Raw genomic sequence first — 13,570 nt, 5'->3', positions numbered from 1 at the left:
GGACACTGAGGTTGCACACTATCTGGGTCAGCCCAAGTGAGTAACTGGGACAAGGGCGGAAAATTTTGGTGGGAGCTGAGCACTTTGGTTTCAACTGGAGAACATTCTGGTTCAACTATAACTTTACACAGCACAATAACCACCTTTTCCCAACAAATATTAGAAAGATTAAAAAATATAGTCAAGTAGTTAAATTGGAGATTTCCTCTGTCAGCTGGAAAAGACCCACCAAAAATACAGTTCACCATAGTGTTGACACTATTGTACTGAGTAAAACAATTACAAGAACTACTCTCCCTAAACTACTGGATGATTGTGAAATGATCAAGAATTGCCACGAGGAACACATTACTGGTTGCACACATTCATAGCCTATTAACTACCATGCAAGAGTCCATTAGGCATGTAAAGCCCGATAGAAGTAGCCACATTCCTTGAAATTAAAAGCACCACCTTCAAGGATAAATTAAGCTTGACACAAAAGCAAAATACTGCGGCTGCTGGAAATCAGAAACAAAAACAAAAGCAGCTGGAAATACTCAGCAGGTCAGGCAGCACCTATGGAGAGAAAAACAGAGTTAACATTTCAGGTCTTGTGACCTTTCATCAGAAGACTAAATTAAGCTTGAGACTGGTCAAAGTATTGGTTTTCAGATCTTTAACTTAAGAAATGCATTTCTTGGAGCAAATATTTGTTGATCAAGGCATTTGTCTCCTTATTTAAAAAAACTTTGGAAATGTGTTCTGAAAACACAGTCTGCTTCACAGATCATGTGTAGTGAACTCTCATTATTACCAAGTCACATTAACTTTTCCCCCAAAACAGCTAAAGGATAGCATTGTATCCTTTGTGGAGGAATACCACCAACATGTACAAAGGAAGTTGCAGCTCTCTATCCCCACCCCCACCCTTTCTGGTCCCATTTAATGAAACTTGAGCAGTTTAATATTCACAGCTATTTCTGTTCGTTACTGGTAACTACTCACGTTGTCAGGCTTGAGGAGTGCTGATGCCTTACAGTAGTATGTCAAAAACCTTCCCACTTCCACACGGAGGCTGAGATAACAAAAAGATACACATACAAATGTTTTGAATTTGTTTCTTGTACATTTCTCTCAATGTGCAAATTCACAGATACAAAGAAAATCATAATTAAAAATACAAAGAAATTTTGAAGGATGTAAAATCAGAAAGCATCAGTTGTACAAAATGTTTATTCCAGGTTTCCAATTTGTTTAAAAAATGAACTCATTCACAAGATGTGGGCATCACAGCATGGACAGCAACTATTGTCCATGAGAAGGTGGTGGTGAGCCACCTCATTGAACAGCTGCAGTCTGTGTGCTGGAAGTACACCCACAGTGCTGTTAGGGAAGGAGTTCCAGGATTTTGACCAAGCTACGATAAAGGAACAGCAATATATTTCCAAATGAGGATGACGCCACAGTTTTAGAAGGTGCTGTTGAAAAGCTTTGGCAAGTTACTGCTGTGCATCTTGTCGATGGTACACACTACAGCCATGCTGCGCTGGTGGTGGAGGGAGTGAATATTTAAGGTGATGGTCAAGCGGACTGCTTTATCCTGGTTGGTGTTGAGCTTCTTGAGTGTTTTTGGAGCTGCACTCATCCAGGCAAGTGGAGAGTATTCCATTACACTCCTGACTTCTGCCTTGGATGTGGTGGATAGGCTTTGACAAATCAGGAGGTGAGTTATGCAGCAGTTTTCCTTTCACAACTCTTCAATATCCACTAAATGCACCATCTTCTTCCCGTCTCATCCATTATGGCAGGGATTTAAATTTGGAAATAGACAAACAATGACAGCAAAACTTTCAAAAATATTTTTGGGGCATTTATAGCAATTTGCCTTTATATAGTACCTTTAACATTAAAAATACACTAAGGCACTTCACAGGGATATAATGAAAAAAAAGATGCCAAACCAAAAGACATTTTTGGATTGGTGAACAAAAGCTTGGTTGAAAAAGTAGGTTTTCAGGATGGTCTTAAAGGAGTAGAGAGAGGTGGCGAGGCAGAGGAACATAGAGGGAATTATAGAGTATGGGGTCTAAATGGCCGAAGGCATAATCTCTGCAGTGGGCCTTTTGGGGGAGCAAGGGTGGGGGCATGGGGGGTGGGGGGGGGGGGGGCGCGGGAGTGGCGGTGGTGCATAAATTAAGCTTTAAAGCTCTGAATGTGTGACAAATGTAGTTTGGATTTGAAAGTGTTAGATTTGGATAAAAAAGCTCAATATTATATGGGAGGGACTCAGTAAGGAATCATAAATGCCAACATCTACGCTTGAATGGTGTTTTATGGTTTACCAAGTGAGTGCATTCATAACGCTGGGCCTCAAATGGTACAACATCACCTTATTTTCCCCAAACAGCTATGAATGGAGATAAACTTCCAAACTTGGATGGGGTTAGCAGGGGGAATGGTGAGACAGACAGAAAGAAACTAGGTGGGAGTTAGACTTCTATATACTCTCTCATGTCTTAATTGCAGAATAGCATTGATAGAATTTAGTCATGGTGTTCTTGCTCCTGTCTTCTTCAAGAGAAGTAAGCATTTGCCATGAAGGTAATTAAAAAGAGAAGGAGAGGAAAGTAGAAAAGATAACAATGAAAAGCTGATTTTATTTTTTAAAGGAAGATTGTGTATAGCAGCTTCAACATCCCAAAGTGCATTACAGCCAATGAATTGCACTCATTGCTCTTTTGCAGGAAAATACAACAACCAATATGGACACAGCAAGGCACCACTAACTGTAGTATAAGGGTCTGAAAGGGTTAATGTTGAGAGAGTGTAAAGGATACCTCCTACCATGATGATGTAAAGATCACATGTGAGAGAGACTTGAAGACAGATGCAGCGTGGCTTTAGAGGAGTTACACAGGTTAGTCTGAAGCTGTACATAGTTATAACGTAATAAAGTTTAATGTTCAAGTTACTCCTTACTAAAGAATCTCTCTAAGTTAGACTAACTAAGGTGGCAGCATCCCAACAAACATACAACATGGTGACCAGCGGTGAGATCGAGAACAACGGTGGTTCTTACCAAACAACACCCAGAAGAAAAATTTGAAGAAACACTTTGAAGAGGGCTAATGTGAAAAAAGTGCCAAAACTGCAGAACTCAAAAAGAGGCTGTGGCAAAACTTCAGAGCTCCAGACATGGAGAGTCAGGGAATCAGTGGTAGAAATCCAGTCCAGCGATCGAAAGCTTCGAGTCAGAGAACCAAGCAATGATTGAGGATCTGGTGAGCAACTCTGAAAATGGGTAAAAAATTTTTGTTCCTAAGGGCACTAGGCAGGCAGCGAGGGCTGATTCAAGGTCAGCGCAGCGTGGTGACCAGAGCAAGGACGGAAAAAAAAACCCAACGAGGATGCAAATACTTGATTCAGTAAGAGAAGGGAGTTAAAGTAATAAAGCAGTTAACACTGTAAAACTGTGTTTAATTTCAAGTCTAGTGACGAGATTCAAAGGCAGAAACGTTGGCTATAGCTGGAGTCAGCACAGGGCTGAAAAGGGTGGGAAGCTTCCGATACTGGAGGGAAAAATTCAAAAGGGAAAGCAAAACAAATTGAAGCTATGGACCTTAAATTCACAATACCAGAGAGGTTTGGACACATGGAAGAACCAAATCAAACCCAAAATTGGTCATTCTGGTGAAAAAGGTTTCTGAGATACAAAATTGCTTCCAAATAAGACAGCCAGTCTGAAGCAGAGCAAGGTAACACATTGCTGTATTCTATTTGGGGCTATAGCAGGCGACGTTATCGCAAGACAAGGCTTTATGAGACTTCTGCAAAATTCGCTGAAGTTTTAAAAGCTTTTGATACTTATTTCAACTTGCAGAGCAATAAGATTTGAGAAAGGGCATGATTCAACAGAAGGGTTCAGAAGCCAGGTGAAACATTCAATGCTTTTATCAATCACCTTTAAAGACTAGCTGAAGGATGTGAACATGGATACCTTAAAGCAGAATTAATAAGAGACTGCATTGTAGTAGATATTTCTGATGAATCCCTAGCAGATTTATTGCAGTCTAAAGAAGACTTCATCCTGGACAAAACTACTCAGCTGGTGAGACAAGCAGAGATCTGCAAGAACAACCGATCAATCCTGAGAGGTGAAGAAGGTCCTTGGTACAGGAAAACTCCAGCAACTGTACAGTTCCTTAACCAGAAGGCTGTAAATGAAGCACCAGAAAAAAGGTACACTGGAGGGGGAAAGCAAAAGACACCATTAAACCCTGCCAGTGATGTGATGTCAAAAGTACCCACAGGTGCAAACAGTGTCCTGCAAAAAAAAGCAGAATGCTTCCTCTGTAAGAAAACAGGGCATTTTACTAAAATGTGCCAAAGTAACTCTATCCTTGAATGGTTAACACATTTAAACAACCTCCTTCAGGAGAACAATCAAAACAATCTTTTGGTGAGATCAGTGATCCTAATCAGGCATTTTGGTCTGCAGATATATATGTCAATGGCCATATCACAAATTTTAAACTGGACACCGGAGCATGTGTAACTGTCTTCTCAGACAAAGAGCCGTGATTATCAACACATTTTTCGCAACCAACAGAAACTCAGTTACACGGCCCTGGAGGGTTTGAACTAGAAGTAAAGGGGAAGCTACAGTCAACACTGCAGTACAAGGGAAAGCAGATATTAGAAACACTGTATGGTCTAAGGAATCAGGAATTCTCTCTCTTAAGTCGAGGAGCTTGTCTTGACCTTCATCTTATAAAGAAAATGGAAGAAGTTAAGCAACAAGAATCCCGGAGTCACTTCCAAAAGGAATTCCTGAAATTGTTTTCTGGTCTAGGGAGACTGAAGACTGAATATAGTATCACTTTGTGAAAAGATGCATTGTTCAGAGCTACGGTCGTCCATCCTACTCAACAGCATGTTAACTTGATTAATGAATTTGAGTCATATTTTCAGGTCACTGCATCACAATGGTCAGCAAGTTCAAACAAGCTCCAACAAATTCATCATGCCCAGATGCAAGATGAAGAATGCTTCCAAGGATGGTGCAACAGAGTCCCAAGGGTAAGAGGATGAAAATCTTCTTCGAACACAGAAGACACTCGACCATAATGGATGATTTATTGTTTATGATGAAAGATTGGTGATTTCAGAGTCACTCCCGGTAGATATCTTGAAGAAAATACACCAGGATCATATGGGCATAACTAAATGTAGAGCATAGGCTCAGACGTCCATGTGGTGGCTGGGAATATCAAAAGGTAGAGAAGAAATGATTTCAAATTGCCAGGTATATGCAGTGCACAGACAGAATCAAAGGGAATCCCTTATCTCAACCCAATTCCCAACCAGGCTGTGGGAACGGCTGGCAATTGATCTATTCATCTTTGATGTAAAATCCAATCTGATTGTAGTCGATTACTTTTCTCGGTGGATCGAGGTTAAACGTATGTACACAACAACAACTGAAGCAGTCATTCGAGTGATACAAGAAATCCTCGCAACACATGGTATACCGGATCAGATAGTGTCCAATAATGGACCACAATTTACAAATGATTACTTCATGCACTTTGCTGAAAACTGTGGATCTGCACATCTAACAAGTTCCCCTAGGTATCCACAATCTAATGGAGAAGCTGAGTGAGCAGTCAGAACTATTAAAATACTGTTAAAGAAAAATCAAGATTTTCAAACAGCACTTCTGAACTACAGAACTACTCCATTGCTAAGCGGATTTGGACCATTCAAACTATTAATGGGAAGAAAACTTAGAACACAACTTCCAATCCTACCCAAGAAGTTACTTCCAGGGCTACAAGTCCATGATTATCAGAGAGTTCAAGACAGAGAAAAGGCTTAACGAAAGCAACAAGCCTATAATTATAACAGGAACTACCATACCAGGAACCTACTAAAATTGTCAGAAGGGCAAAAGATATGGGTACAAGACCAAAGCAGAGAAGGATTAATTGTCCAGAGAAAGGAGAATCAACAGTGATCTTATTTAGTCAGAACTTCAGAAGGTACTATAAGAAGAAACAAAAGGAATCTTATTCCAATTCATCAACAACGCCAATCGGTCACACATTTGGATAAATCAGATGTTGAACCTGAAATTCAGAAAGGAATGGATACTACAAACTTCAATGAAGGCCGTCCAAGTCAAGAAACTAGAGTTCAGAGAAAGACTACTGATAAAGAACAAAGAACAGTACAGCACGGGAACAGGCCATTCGGCCCTTCAAGCCTGCGCCGATCTTGATGCCTGCCTAAACTAACACCTTCTGCACTTCCCGGGCCCATATCCCTCTATTCCCTTCCTATTCATATATTTGTCAAGATGTCTCTTATCAGATACGTCGCTATCGTATCTGCTTCCACCACCTCCCCTGGCAGCAAGTTCCAGGCACTCACCACCCTCTGTGTAAAAAAACTTGCCTTGCACGTCCCCTCTAAACGTTGCCCCTCGCACCTTAAACCTATGTCCCCTAGTAACTGACTCTTCCACCCTGGGAAAAAGCTTCTGACTATCCACTCTGTCCATGCCGCTCATAACTTTGTAAACCTCGATCATGTCGCCCCTCCACCTCCGTCGTTCCAGTGAAAACAATCCGAGTTTTTCCAACCTCTCCTCATTGCTAATGCCCTCCAGACCAGGCAACATCCTGGTAAACCTCCTCTATACCCTCTCCAAAGCCTTCTGGTAGTGTGGCGACCAGAATTGCATGCAATATTCTAAGTGTGGCCTAACTAAAGTTCTGTACAGCTGCAACATGACTTGCCAATTTTTATATTCTATGCCCCGACCGATGAAGGCAAGCATGCCGTATGCCTTCTTGACTACCTTATCCACCTGCGTTGCCACTTTCAGTGACCTGTGGACCTGTACGCCCAGATCTCTCTGCCTGTCAATACTCCTAAGGGGTATTTACTGTATACCTCCCACCTGCATTAGACCTTCCAAAATGCATTACCTCACATTTGTCCGGATTAAACTCCATCTGCCATTTCTCCGCCCATGTCTCCAGCCGATCTATATCCTGCTGTATCCTCTGACAATCCTCATCATTATCCGCAACTTCACCAACCTTTGTGTCGTCCGCAAACTTACTAATCAGACCAGCTACATTTTCCTCCAAATCACTTATATATACTACAAACAGCAAAGGTCCCAGCACTGATCCCTGCGGAACACCACTAGTCACATCCCTCCATTCAGAAAAACTCCCATCCACTGATACCCTCTGTCTTCTATGACCGAGCCAGTTCTGTATCCATCTTGCCAGCTCACCTCTGATCCCGTGTGACTTCACCTTTTGTACCAGTCTGCCATGCAGGACCTTGTCAAAGGCTTTACTAAAGTCCACATAGACAACATCCACCGCCCTTCCTTCATCAATCATCTTCGTCACTTCCTCAAAAAATTCAATCAAATTAGTAAGACACGACCTCCTCTTCACAAAACCATGCTGCCTCTCGCTAATAAGTTCGTTTGTTTCCAAATGGGAGTTAATCCTGTCCCGAAGAATCCTCTCTAATAGTTTCCCTGCCACTGACGTAAGGCTCACTGGCCTATAATTTCCTGGATTATCCTTGCCACCCTTCCTAAACAAAGGAACAACATTGGCTATTCTCCAGTCCTCTGGGACCTCACCTGTAGCCAATGAGGATGCAAAGATTTCTGTCAAGGCCCCAGCAATTTCTGCCCTTGCCTCCCTCAGTATTCTAGGGTAGATCCCATCAGGCCCTGGGGACTTATCTACCTTAATGCTTTGCAAGACACCCAACACCTCCTCCTTTTTGATAATGAGATGACTGAGACTATCTGCACTCCCTTCCCTAGGCTCATCATCCACCAAGTCCTTCTCTTTGGTGAATACTGATGCAAAGTACTCATTTAGCACCTCGCCCATTTCCTCTGGCTCCACGCATAGATTCCCATCTCTGTCCTTGAGTGGGCCAACCCTTTCCCTGGTTACCCTCTTGCTCTTTATATATGTATAAAAAGCCTTGGGATTTTCCTTAATCCTGTTTGCCAATGACTTTTCATGGCCCCTTTTAGCCCTCCTAACTCTTTGCTTAAGTTCCTTCCTACTGTCTTTAGATTCCTCAAGTGCTTTGTCTGTTCCTAGCCTTCCAGCCCTTACAAATGCTTCCTTTTTCTTTTTGACTCGGCTCACAATATCCCGTGTTATCCAAGCTTCCTGAAACTTGCCAAACTTGCCTTTCTTCCTCACAGGAACATGCTGGTCCTGGATTCTAATCAGCTGACGTTTGAAAGACTCCCACGCGTCTGATGACAACAAGATCAGGAAGAGTTGTGAAGCCTCCTGACAGATTGAATCTATGAAGTCAGAGACTTGGGAAGAGATGAGGTATTATGTAAATATATATATATTTAGAGAAAGACTTGGGGGGAAATATAGTATAAGGGTCTGAAAGGGTTAATGTTGAGAGAGTGTAAAGAATACCTCCTACCATGATGATGTAAGAAATCACATGTGAGAGAGACTTGAAGAGAGATGCAGTGTGGCTTTAGAGGAGTCACACAGATTGGTGTGAAGCTGTTCACAGTTATAATGTAGTAAAGGTTAATGTTCTAATTACTCCTGACTAAAGAATCTCTCTAAGCGAGATCAACTAAAATGGCAGTGTACCATCTACTGAGGGATAAATCTTGGGCAGGACACTGGGAGGAATTTCCTATCCCTTCAAATTGTCACATCGGCAAACAGACGTCTGTTTGTTGCCTTATCTGAAACACAGCATCTCCAACAATGCACATTCCCTCAGGATTACACTGAAGTGTCAGCCTAGGTTATGAGCTCAGATCCTGCATTGGGCCTTGAATTCACAACCTTTTGATTCAGACATAACTGTTACCACTGAGCCAATGTTGACAGTTGTTACTATCAGATAAATTTGATCTAAAATCAGCAAGAGCACAGTAAAACCACTCAGTACTTACAACTTGTGTCCTTTCCAGTCTGGATACTGCAAGAGTGGAGGGTCTATCTGAAAAACGTCAGTCTGCATCACCTGCAAACAAGAAAGAGACCAATTAGAATTTTTATTAAGCACATTGAAAAGGAATAACCTTTCAGCAACTATTAATCTTCATTGAAACTGGTTTGAATCTTGTTCTATGTTTGTGTGTTCAAAAAGTTTAATCTCTAAAGCATGAAGGATTCTACACAAAAAAAAAGAGCAACTGGAAACAAATCTTGTAAAGAAAACAAATTTGAGAGCTTTTTGTAATAATTAGTGAGTTTATTAAGTTACAGTTGCATTTATGTTGTGCCTTTAATGTAAAGAACATTCCAAGTGGCTTCACGGATAAGCATAAAGAAAAGGTCTATCGAGCCTGGAAGGCTAGGTTTTGCAGGGACATTCAAAGGCTTGCTCAATGAGATAGGGATTTGAGATGGCTTCTAATGGAACAGAGGGACATGAAGAGGCAGAGGGGTTAGGGAGGAAATTCCAAAACACAGAATTCAGATGACTGAAGGCTTTGCTGGTGGGCTGGTAACTTCAGATCAAATTGATGAACCATAACTCACAGATCTTGTCACACCTCACAGAATAAGGATACAGCAGTGCAAAACTGAGTTAGTCTAAAACATTTCATAAGCCTTTTGTTTTAACCTAATTAAAAGGGTTGAAAAGTACTCAAAATGCAATACTACGCAGGAGAGAAAATAGTCAAAAAGTATATTACAGAAGCTTGCACTGAAGTTATAGTTTGTTTTAGTCAATTCAATTAAATTACAACAATAACTTGCATTTATATAGCATTTTAAGTAAACATCCCAAAATGTTTCACAGAAGAGTTATCAAACAAAATTTGATACTGAGCCACATGAAGAGATATTAGGACAGATAGGGGTAGATCTTAGGTGTGTCTTACAGGAGGAGAGAGATGCAGAGTGCTTCAGCGAGGGACTTCCAGAGTTTTAGGTCCAGGCAGCTGAAGGCACATCTGCCAAAGGTGGAGCCATTAAAATCACAGTCCCACAAACAGCAATGTGACAAATAATCAGTTAATTATCGGGTTGAAGTTACTGCTTTTCTACACTTACCATTGAAACGTGGGGTGACGCTTGTAGTGAGGCCGCATACCACATGGCAGATAAACCAAGAAAAGCTTTAATATTGTACTGCCACTAAACTTAAAGTTTTGTGTCAATCCTCTGGCCTCAGTTCAGAGAATCATAAAATGGTTACAGCAGAGAAGGCCATCGTGTCTGTGCCGGCTCCTGTGAGAGATACTCAACTAGTCTCACTCTTCTGCCTTTCTCCTGCAGCCCTGCAATTTTCTTTCTCTTCAGATCATTATCTAATTCCCTTTTGAAAGCCACAATTGAATCTGCCTCCACCATACTCACAGGTAGTACATTCCAGATACTAACTACTTGCTGCATAAAAAAAGATATTCCTCATGTCACCGTTGCTTCTTTTTGATAAAGCTCCTACTAATTACTATCTTACAATTGCAATCGACATCTAATTTGATGGTTTGAAGTTTATTTTCCTTGAGCAAAGATATTCTTAGAAACTTGAACTTCCAACTCGTTCCTGAAAATTACCAATTGCAAAACGAGGGAAGATGGTGGCATAGTGGTAATGTCACTGGACTAGTAATCCAGACACCCAGGCTAATACTCTGGGGATGTGGGTTCAAATCCTACCACGGCAGCTGGATTCAATTAATTAATGAATTTAATGAATAAAAAAAATCTGGAATTGAAAGCTAGTCTCAGTCATGGTGACCATGAAACTATCATCGATTGTCATAAAAATTCATCTGGTTCACTAATGCCCTTTAGGGAAGGAAATCTGCCATCCTTATCTGGTCTGGACACCAGACCCACAGCATTGTGGTTAACTCTTAATTGCTCTCTAAAACGGTCCAGCAAGCCACTCAGTTGTAAAAAACTGCCACACAAAAGTTGAAAAGGAATAAAGCCGAACATAACACCTGGCATCGATCTAGGCACCGGAAATGACCATGGCAAACCCAGCCCTGTCAATCCAGAAAAGTCTTCCTTACTATCATCTGGGGGCTTGTCCTCAGACTAGTCAAGCAACAGCCTGACATAGTCATACTTACAGAAACAAACCTTACATCCAATTTCCCAGACACAACCATCACCATTCCTGGATATGTCTTGTCCCACTAGCAGGACGGATTCGCCAGAGGTAGCAGCATGGTAGTATACAGTCGGTAGGGAGTTGCCCTAGGAGTCCGGACATTGACTCTGGACCTCATGAAGTCTCATGGCATCAGGTTAACATGGGCAAGGAAATCTCTTGTTGATTACCACCTACCGCTCCCCTCCCCCCCACCCTCAGCTGATGAATCAATACTCCATGTTGAATACCAATTGGAGGAAGCACTGAGGATGGCAAGGGCACAGAATGTACTCTGGGTGGGGGACTTCAATGTCCATCATCAAGAGTGGCTCAGTAGCACCACAACAGACCAAGCTGGCCGAGTCCTAAAGGATATAGCTGCTAGACTGGGCCTGAGCCATGTCGTGAGGGTATCAACAAAAGGGAAAAACCTACTAGACCTTGCCCTCACGAATCTAGCTGTTGCAGATGCATATGTCCAAGACAGCATTGGTAGGAGTGACCACCGCACAGTCCTTGTGAAAACGAAGTTCCGTCATCACACTGAGGATATCGCCCATTGTGTTGTGTAGCACTACCACTGTGCTAAATGGGATAGATTCAGAACAGATCTGGCAGCTCAAAATTGGGCATCCATGAGGTGCTGTGGGCCATCAGCAGCAGCAAAATTGTAATCAACCACAATCTGTAACCTCATGATACGGCATATCCCCCACTCTATCATTACCATCAAGTCAGGGGATCAACCCTGGTTCAATAACGAGTGCAGAAAAGCATGCCAGGAGCAGCACCAGGCATGCCTAAAAATGAGGTGTCAACCTGGTGAAGTTACAACACAGGACTAATTGCATGCCAAACAGTGGAAGTAGCATGCAATAGACAGAGCTAAGCAATACCACAACCAATGGATCCGATCAAAGCTCTGCAGTCCTGCTACATCCAGTCGTGAATGGTGGTGAACAATTAAACAACTAACAGGAGTAGGAGGCTCCACAAATATCCCCATCTTCAATGATGGAAGAGCCCAGCACATCAGTGCAAACGTTAAAGCTGAAGCATTTGTGACCATCTTCAGCCAGAAGTGCCAAGTTGATGATTCAACTCGGCCTCCTCCTGAGATACCCAGCATCACAGATGCCAGTCTTCAGCCAATTCGATTCACTCCACATGATACCAAGAAGTGACTGAAGGCACTGGATACTGCAAAACTATGGGTCCTGACGACATCCCAGCTGTAGTATTGAAGACCTGTGCTGCAGAACTAGCCGCGCTTCTAGCCAAGCTGTTCCAGTATAGCTACAACACTGACATCTACCTGACAATGTGGAAAATTGCCCAGGTATTTCCTGTCCACAAAAAGCAGGACAAATCTAATCCAGCCAATTACCACCCATCGGTCTAATCGTGATCATCAGCAAAGTGATGGAAGTTGTCATTGACAGAGCTAATAAGTGCCACTTAAACTGCAACAACCTGCTCACTGATGCTCAGTTTGGATTCCGCCAGGGCCACTCGACCCCTGACTTACAGCTTTGGTTCAAACATGAACAAAAGTGCTGAACTCAAGAGGTGAGATGAGAGTGATTGCCTTTGATATCAAGGCAGCATTTGACTGAGTGTGGCATCAAGGAGCCCTAGCCACATTGAAGTCAATGGGAATCAGGGGGGAAAATCCCCTCTGATTGGAGTCCTAGCACAAAGGAAGATGGTTGTGGTTGTTGGACACCAATAATCTCAGCTCCAGAACATCACTGCAGCAGCTGAAGCCCAACCATCTTCAGCTGCTTCATCAATGACCTTCCTTCCATCATAAGGTCAGAAGTGGGGATGTTCGCTGATGATTGTACGATGTTCAGTACCATTCACAACTCCTCAGATACTGAAGCAGTCTGTGTCCATATGCAGCAAGACCAGGGCAACATTCAGGCTTGGACTGATAAGTGGCAAATAACATTCGCGCATCACAAGTGCGAGACAATGGCGATCTCCAATAAGAGAGAATCTAACCATCTCCGCTTAACACTCAACAGCATTGCCATCGCTGAATCCCCCACCATCAATATCCTGGGGGTTACAATTGATCAGAAACTGAACTGCAGCAGCCACATAAATACTGTGACTCCAAGAGCAAGTCAGAGCCTGGGAATTCTATGGTTGAGTAACTCACCTCCTGATTCCCCAAAGCCTGTCCACCATCTTCAAGGCACAAGTTAGGAGTGTGATGGAATACTCTCCACTTGTCTGGATGAGTGCGGCTCCAACAACACTCGGCAAGCTCGATACCATGCAGGACAAAGCCGTCTGCTTGGTCGGCCCCCACCCACCACTTTAAACATTCACTCCCTCCACCACTGATGCACAGTGGCAGCAGTATGCACTGCATACAAGATGCACTGCAGCAACTCACCAAGCTTCCTTTGACAGCACCTTCCAAACC

General features: G+C 42.6%; 1 protein-coding gene across 1 annotated transcript in view; it reads right to left on the bottom strand.

Moving 5' to 3' along the window:
* The window catches only part of LOC137376913 (uncharacterized), a 158,162-nt gene that overhangs the window by 55,729 nt on the left and 88,863 nt on the right, over positions 1-13,570 (bottom strand). The window contains exons 28-29 of the mRNA XM_068045868.1: positions 8,969-9,039; positions 988-1,057 (exon numbers count right to left, since the gene is read on the bottom strand). Of these exons, the coding sequence (XP_067901969.1) occupies positions 988-1,057; positions 8,969-9,039 (141 nt within the window). The remainder of the gene's footprint in view (positions 1-987; positions 1,058-8,968; positions 9,040-13,570) is intronic.

Source organism: Heterodontus francisci, chromosome 14 (genome assembly GCF_036365525.1).
Source record: "Heterodontus francisci isolate sHetFra1 chromosome 14, sHetFra1.hap1, whole genome shotgun sequence".
NCBI lineage: Eukaryota > Metazoa > Chordata > Chondrichthyes > Heterodontiformes > Heterodontidae > Heterodontus > Heterodontus francisci.
This window is presented reverse-complemented; position numbering and strand designations above follow the sequence as displayed.